This window comes from Carettochelys insculpta, chromosome 7, assembly GCF_033958435.1.
Source record: "Carettochelys insculpta isolate YL-2023 chromosome 7, ASM3395843v1, whole genome shotgun sequence".
NCBI classification, from domain to species: domain Eukaryota; kingdom Metazoa; phylum Chordata; order Testudines; family Carettochelyidae; genus Carettochelys; species Carettochelys insculpta.
Window position 1 is genome coordinate 30,846,832 of NC_134143.1, and position 8,276 is coordinate 30,855,107.

At 62.7% G+C, this 8,276-nt stretch overlaps 1 protein-coding gene across 1 annotated transcript; it reads left to right on the forward strand.

Annotated features, from left to right (window-relative positions):
* The first annotated feature begins 275 nt into the window (after positions 1-275).
* Positions 276-917, forward strand: NEUROG3 (neurogenin 3). Its single transcript, XM_074999743.1, has one exon. It carries the CDS (start codon positions 282-284, stop codon positions 915-917), a length of 636 nt encoding a protein of 211 aa, XP_074855844.1. The 5' UTR covers positions 276-281.
* Positions 918-8,276: the final 7,359 nt, after the last annotated feature.

The window sequence follows — 8,276 nt, forward strand, 5'->3', positions numbered from 1 at the left end:
CGCGCAGCGCAGCCCTGCCCCGGAGGGACGCCGCGCCCCGGCTCAGGACACCCGGGGACCCCCCGCGCCGGTGCCATCCCCGCGCGCCACTTCGCTGGGGATCCAGGTAAGCGCCTCCCCGCGCGGGCCTGGCGGGCAGCGGCTCGAGCTGCAGTTTGCGGCGGAGCCGGGCTCTCCCCGCCGGCCCAGGGCACAGAGCCCGGGGGCCTGGAAAGCCGCCGGCGCAGTCCCGCGGGGCGCGGCTCGGCTCGGGGCTGACGGTGCCGGCCTTTCCCTGCAGGATGTCGCCCAAGACCGAGGGCTCGCCCGGCGCCCAGCTGAGCGGCGCGGCCGAGCGCTACTACGGGGGGGCTGCGGCTGAGGCTGCCTCCTGCTCGCCCAGCCCTGCCCTGCGCCGGCGGCCGGCGGGAGGCTGCCCCGCTGCCCGGCCGAGGAAGCCGAAGGCGCTCCGGGGCCGCACGAAGGCCAAGAGCGAGGTGGCGCTGAGCCGGCAGAGGAGGAGCCGGCGCATGAAGGCGAACGACCGGGAGCGGAACCGCATGCACAACCTCAACTCGGCGCTGGACGCGCTGCGGGGCGTGCTGCCCACCTTCCCCGAGGACTCGCGGCTCACCAAGATCGAGACACTGCGCTTCGCGCACAACTACATCTGGGCGCTGACCCAGACCCTGCGCCTGGCCGACCACAGCCTGCAGCAGGAGCTGGGCGCCGAGCCCGGCCCGCAGCCCGCCGGGCCCCTGGAGCTGGCCAGTCCCGGCAGCCTCTCGCCCTGGGAGTGGGACTCGCTGTGCTCCCCGGGCTCGCAGGCGGGCAGCCTGAGCCCCGGCGGCTCCCTGGACGACGGGCGCCCTTACGCTGCTGCGGACGCCCCGGCCTGTCTCCGGCCCGGCCCGCCGGCCTTCCCGGAGTTTGTCTGAGGCCGGGGCCGCGGTCTGGGGGCTCCCGCCCCCCCTTGCCTCCTTCGCAGCTGCAAACGGGCGGCCCAAGCCTGGAGCCCCGCGGACACGCGCTGGCCCCCGGCCCACAAGGAGAGTGATCTTTGCCGGGCGGGGGGGGGACCCTCTCTGAAATCCGCTTTGCCTTAAAACCTTCCGGGGCCCACCCCGCGGCTGTGCGCTGTCCAGGGCTCCGGCCAGAGGCGGCGCACGCCGGGGCCGCTCGGGACTTTGCCTTTCGAGAGCGCTGCCTCCCTCTGGCTGTGATCCGCGACCCTGGCCCTGGGCTCCGGGCGCTTCGGGTGGAGGCGATCCACGCTTCCCCGGCTGGCGAGTCTCTGGCCGAGCTCTTGTTTCCGGAGAACGGCAGCACGTCTTTACAAATCCGCTCTCTGTACTCGGCAAAGGTAAATTATATTAATTTGCGTCGCTCTTTGTATTTATTGATTGTACTTCAGACCGAATATATATTTTGTACCTAAGATTATTTTTGGCACCGGTTTAAATGATTGTAGGGAACAGGGCGGGTGGTGGGCATTGCAAAACAAATAAAGCCTGTCTCCTCGAGAGCTGCTACCGTCCAGTCCCTGCTCAGGAGCGCGTTTGGCCCACAGCCTTGGGGGTGCCTAGCCCGGATCACCAAGGAGCCGAGCAGGCTGGGCCGGGTAGCCTGTAGCTCCCGGCCTGCGCTTTAAACGTGGAACCGCAGGGACTTACACGCTGCCTTGCAAGGATTTCTGCGTCTGACCGCTGGTTCTCACAACGTGGGGCTGGTGCGCTCACCTGAAGGCGCCCCATCTACCCGCCCACTGCAATGTGCAATCAAAGCTGCGCCGTTCACAGGCTAGAGGTAACCAGCCTGGCTGCCGGGCTACCGGGGTTGAGAGTGAGAGAAGAGGGTGAACGGTACTGAGGCCTTAACACCCAGAACACATGGGGGGGGGCAGTTTCACAGCTGGTCCGAGCATTCCACTGGCCTGTGCCAATCACTCACTGGATGCGGGGCGGGGGGTGCGTTTGGAAAGTACCAAGTGCAGTTGCTAAAAGAGAGACCATACTCTGGCTACAACCGCAATCTCCTAACCCTGCGGCTCTCCTCTTATCGCCCCTCCTACCTCATCCGTGTCCTCGCCCCGCTGGAGCGGCCTGCCCGGCTGGCGGGGGGCACAGCAAAGAGGCGACGGAAGGGAAGCGCTGTGTTCTGCCCTGTGATCTAACCTAACAGCGCGAGATTAATGAGCTGTCGGTGGCCTGTCGCAATAGGCAGTTACGCACAGGCGGAGAACAGGGCGCACCTGCACTCCTAAGGCCGCCGGGGCCACAGCCCCAGGGCGCCAGACATCCACCGCGGCAGGGGGCTCGGACAGCGCTCAAAAGGCAGCGCCTGGGCTCGGCTGCGGCAACTCTGGCGCATTTCCCTGCGGAGGGAGGGAGGGGGATTTCCTTTGGCACAGCTGCGGCTGGCGCGTTCTTGCCCTGGAAAGCCCCGGTCCCCTGCTCCCTGGGTAGCTCGGCCCTGATTTAAACCCGCTTTAGCTGGTGCGCCCTCCCCTCTCTGCACGCGCTGCTCCAAACTAGTCTTTGGCCGAACACACCCGCCTTTGCCCCTCCCCAAGGCACACACAGGGCACACATCGGTTGTGGGTCACGGCCCCTGGCCTTGCTAAAACTCCCGCTAACTTCAGGGGCACCATTTTCACGAAGAAGAGCACCAGGACCTGTTAACCCCTCGCTAGGGTGCAGCGGGCCCGGGGGTTGGACTCCCTGGGCATTCGGAAGGGCAGAACACCCAGCCTATGGCACCTGAGAGACCAACCGAGTAACGGGCGCCAGAGCTTTGGTGGGCCAAGACCCACCGCGTCAGGTTGTGGACTAAGGCGCACAGCCTTGCGCCAGCCGTGCTGGGGGCAGGCAGGAGGCGCGCTGCGTACCCCTTCCCGGGCTGTGCAGTGATGGGCCATCCCGGGCCGGATGCTGCTTCCCTTTGTCCCGAGCGCTCCCACCGGCGTCAGCGGGCGTTTGGGGTAAGACAGCAGAATTTGGCCTCGTTGGTGCGGTTTCAGACGCAGCTGCTGCTCATCTGCGCTTGGATTCCGTCTTCTCCCGTGAGCGCCTCTAAATTCCCTGAGCCCGTTGCTCTGCAGAAGTACATGGCCTGTCTTCGCCCTGCCAGCACCGCTGGTTTCGCTGAGCAACTAAAAACAAAACTAAACATCTTTGGCTGCCACTACACTAGCACGTTTGACAGCGCTCCTCCATTCCTGTTTCAGGAAGAGCTCTTCCTTCTGAAAGCTTGTTTGCAAAGCAAACGGGGTAGAGCTCTGGCTGCCTCTATACTTCAGGGATCTTCCGAAAGAGGATCTTCTGGAAGATCTCTTCTGGAAAATTCTCTTCCGGAAGATTGTGTCTACACACCAAGAAGTGGATTGAAAGCACAATCTGCTCTGTAGAAAGAGAACGTGCACACATCTCCAGCTGTTGTGAAAGAATGTGCCCTGGACAGAAAAAACTGGTGCCAGGAGGGAAAGGAGCCCCCAGAGAGTTTACACACATTTTCTTTTGAAAGAATAAGAACATAAGAATGGCCACTACTGGGTAAGATTAAAGGTGCATCTAGCCCAGCATCCTGTCTGCAGACAGTGGCCAGTGCCAGGTGCCTCAGAAGGGGTGGACTGAAGACAACGATCAAGCAACTTGTCTCCTGCCATCTGTCTCCAGCCTCTGACAAACAGAGGCCAGGGACACCATTCCCACCCCCTGACTAATGGCCTTTTATGGACCTAACCTCCATGAATTTATCTATCTCTTCTTTGAAAAAAAAACATTCTTCCTGATCTGGGAATGGAAGGCGGCTTCCAGAATAAGAGCCGTGTTCTTTCGATGTAGGATGGAAAGAGGACCTTTTGTGTGTAGACCCGCTGCATGCTCTTTCAGAAAAGCACCTGATTTTCTGGAGGATTTGCTAAAGACAGCTTCCATGGGCCCTTTTTCTCAAAAGAGCTGTCCTTCTGGCACCAGATTTTTCCATACCCGGCCCGTTCTTTCGAAAGAGCAGGGGCTGTGTGGATGCTCTCTTAGGAAAGGAGAAAGATCTTCTGGAAGGACTTCTTTGGAAAGATGGCTGTAGTGTAGCCACATGGCTGCTAGCCCGGACCACATGTGAAAACTTCCCCAAGCTGCGAGCAAAGCAGAGTTAATGCTCAGCATGACAGCCAGCTAGGAGTATGTAAAAGTGACCTACACCGGGAGGGAAGGCCCTTGCCGCATCTCTCTCCCCAGTGCAGCACACTGCACTGGCTCCCAGGGAAGCAGCTCTGAGGGCCGGTGTGGGCAGGTCTGAAGTTTGTCTTTTCTTGTAGCCTGCTCATCACAGTGGGGTTTGGGGGGCTCCAGACCCTCGTTAGCTGCCACTTTAAGATGGATTGTCCTTTGGAAGTGTAACTGCCCACAGGCAGACTCCACCCTGGGGCCTCTGGAGCTTAGCGCAGGCACATCCACAGCTCCAGCTAAAGGCCAGCTGTAGCTCAGGCGAGGCTGTAGAGGACACTTACGCTTTCCTTGTGACACGGTCTGGGTACCGCTACCTGGGGCAGTTAACCACGCGTAGGTGGGGGGTTACATAAGCCCCTTAGCTTTGGCAAGGAGCCTCCAAAAACCGAGTTGCTAATTACCCTGCAAAGCTTCCCCAGTTCCCAAGGGCCTGGGCTGCGTCTACAAGGCTGGCTAAAACCAGGCACCCGGTTCGGACTTGGCGGCGGATTTAGGGCCGCGCTCGGCGATCATTCTCCCGCTGCGCCAGTGCAATGGGGCCGAGAGACGAAGAGGTGCGGCCGGGCCAAGAGGCTATTGTGATGCTAATTGTTGCCAGCGGAGCCCACTTGCGGCAGCAAAGAGACGCGACTGAGGCAATTTGTAGCACAAAAGATACGTGGGTCTTGGGCACAACGCCGCGCGCCCAGCCCGCGCCAGCAGCGGAAAATGCCAGCACGGGCTGGGAGCCCCGGCGGCCGCTCCGCGCACTGCGCCCGGCCAGGGCTGTTGGAGCGGAGCTCTGCCTGTGGGTGGCGGGGGCGCTGCCCGTCCTCCCACATCTCAGCGCCCGGCGCGGAAGGGCCCCTGGGAAGGCAGGAGCCGAGGCGGCCCCGAGCCATCCCCCGACTGAGGTGTATGGGGCGCCCGGGGCCTTGGCCAGACTGGCTGCGCCCCGCACCGGCTTCTCCCTCTCTCCACGCCGGGGCGAGAACCGGGGGCGGCTTCCCGTGTCCCAGCGCACGAGGGATTCTCCCCCGGCAGAGAAAACAAGAAGCCGGGCGGCGCCCGGAAGATTAACAAGCGTTGGGGCAGGAGCGGGGGCGGGGGCTAGGCTCCCCCCCCGCGCCAGGCACCGGCCCCTGCCCCCTCCCCATCGCTCTGAGCTGGGCTGTCTCCCGCTACTAGCCCCCGGGGGACAGCTGTGTGGGAGGAGGGAGAAGGGGGCGGTGAGTGTCAGAGAGGCTGGGGGTGTGAAGGGCGGGACAGTGAGGGATGGAAGAACGGGGTCTGGGGCTGTGAGGGGAGGTAGAGCAGGGGTATGAGAGAGGCTGGGGTGTGGGAGCTGGGAGGGGGTATGGAGGAGTGTGTGTGAGGAGGCAGAGTGGAGAGGAAGGAGAAGGGGTGTGAGGGGAGGTAGAGGGGGAGTATGAGGAGGAGGGAGAGCAGGAGTGTGAAGGGAGGGAGAGAGGCTGTGAGGGGGAGGGAATCCTAGGGCCAGAAGGGACCTCAGGAGGTCATCCAGTCCAGTCCCCTTCTTCAAGCAGGATCAACTCCTACTAAGTCATCCCAGCCAGGACCTTGTCCCGCCGGGACTTGAAAACCTCAAGGGATGGAGAATCCACCACCTCTCTAGGCAACGCATTCCAATGCTTCACCACCCACCTGGTGAAGTAGTTTTTCCTAATATTCAACCTCCTCCTCTCCTTCTGTAACTTCAGACCATTGCTCCTTGTTCTGCCATCTGTCACCACTGGGAAGAGTTTCTCTCCACTCTCTTTGGAGCTCCCTTTCAGGAAGTTGAAGGCTGCTATTAAATCACCCCTCAGTCTTCTGTTCTGTAAACTAAATAAACCCAAATCCCTCAGCCTAACCTCACAGGTCATGTGCTCCAGCCACCTACTCATTTTTGTACCGTCAGGTGAACCTGCTCCAGCACGTCCACATTCTTTCTATACCAGGGCGCCCAAAACTGGACGCAATATTCTAGATGTGGCTCACCTGTGCGGATTAGAGGGGAACAACCACTTGTCTAGATCTGCTCAAAATGCTCCTCCTAATGCACTCTAATATGCCTTAGCCTTCTTGGGTGCAAGGTCACACTGTTTACTGATATCCAGCCGTTCATCCCCCATAACCCCAAGGTCCCTTTCCCCCAGCACTGCTGCTTATCCAGTTGGTCCCCAGCCTATAACAAGTCTTGGGATTCTTCCGCCCCAGGTGCAGGACTCTACACTTCAACTTGGTGAACTGCATCAGATTTCTTTTGGCCCAATCCTCCATTTTATCCAGGTCACCCTGGATCCTATCTCCACCCTCCAATGTATCTACTTCTCCCCCTAGCTTGGTGTCAGCTGCAAGCTTGCTGAGGGTGCAATCCAGTCCCTCATCCAGGTCATCGATAAAGATGTTGAATAAGGCTGGTTCCAGAACCCAGCCTTGGGGCACTCCGCTGGAAACCCACCGCCGTCCAGATATGGAGCCATTGACCACTACCTCTCGGGCCTGACCCTCCAGCCAACCAGGGTGTGAAGGGAAGGTGAGGCTGTAAGGAGGAGGGAAGGGATGTGGGTGTGAATGGAGGGAAGGGGTGTGGGAGAGGCAGACTGGGGGTGGGAGAGGAAGGCAGAGCGGGGCAGTGCGGTGCCCCTGTGGGAAGGAAGGGATGCTGGCGGCAGGGCTGTGCGGAGGCGCGGCGAGGTGAGGAGCGGGGTGTCCGGGCGCAGGAAAGGGGCGTGCGCGCTGCCTGCAGGCTGCCAGAGGAGGCGCGGGGGCGGCGGGCTTATGCGCCAGGAGAGGGGGCGGGAAGAGCCTGGGGCGCCCTCCGTGTCCTTTAACAGCAGCCACACGCGTCCCGCAGCGACCGGTCTGCCCGCGCTCCTGCCTCAGGCTCCGGGGCTGGTGCGCAGGTGGCAGCTGCTCCCGAGCCCAGCCGGGCCCGGGGCTTTAGCGCTCCACTTCCCGCTCCTGCCTGCAAACTCGCTGGGAAGCTCCGCGCCCTGCCCGCCCCAGAGCCCGGCCTCCCCTGCTCAGGCCGCGGCTCCCCGCGGACCGGCCCCGCGCAGGACCGTGCGGCCCGAGGGTGCGCGGGGGAAGCCCGGCGCTGCTCCGAGCGGGGCTCCCAGGAGGCTCGCCCGGCGCGGGGCTGGGGCGCGCGGCGCCAGCCGGCGGAAGCCCCTGGCCATGGTGCTGAAAGGCGCGTCCCTCTGCCGGGCGCTGTGGGAGGGAGGCGGGTTGGGATCAGCCCTCGGCAGGCCCCGCCCTCCCGTCGGAGCCCACCAGGCTCGCCAGCTACGCGCCCCCGGGGCCAGAGCCACCCCCGCGCTGCCCGGCCCTTTGCCGGGGAGGAGGAGGAGGCGCCCTTGCTTAAAGGGGCGCCCCATGGGCTGGGCTCTGGCGGGGCCACGGGCGGATCGGACAGGGATGCGGGGCACAGGGGATGGAAATGGCCCTGCCCGCTTCCCAGCCCCAGCAGCCCCACCCGAAGCTGTGCGCGGAGCACTGGCGCTCCGGCCCCGGCTCCCAGCCGCTGCTGGCCTTTCAGCGCTTGGGAGGGCAGCAGGGAGCCGGGCAGGGCGCGGCTGGGGCGGCCATTAGGGAGGCGTTGGGACCAGCTCCAGGCACTGCTGCGGGGCCTTCCCCCGCGACATCTGCTCCCCCTGCTGGCTCCACGTGGCAGGGAGCATCCTGGGACTCCCGCTTTCGCTGGCATTATGGAGAGCAGTGGCCTGGGGGCTACTCTCCTGCCTGAGTGCACAGTGGCCCGGCAAGTCTCTGGGAAGGTAAGTGGGGCTGGCAGCAGGGGAGAGGAGAGAAAGAGAGGGTGTGGGATGTTCTATTCCTGAATGCTCCCCATCCTCCACCTCCTTGGAGGCCAAATAACACGCCCCCAAGTCCTTACTGCTTATCTTCTGATCCTCCTTCCACCAGTTCAGCTTCTCCAGATCCGCCTTGCCTAAGCCTCTCCCAGGGGGTAAGAGATCAGGAAAAGAAGGACAAAAGACATGAAGACACTCACAGTCTCACACAAAGGTTTGATGAAGTCCTGGTGTGAGACTCCACCTTTGTATGAGCGGAGGAGGGGATGGAGCC

Bases quoted from the DNA above. Each gene is read 5' to 3' on its own strand.
- NEUROG3 (XM_074999743.1), top strand. From the start codon at position 282: ATGTCGCCCAAGACCGAGGGCTCGCCCGGCGCCCAGCTGAGCGGCGCG.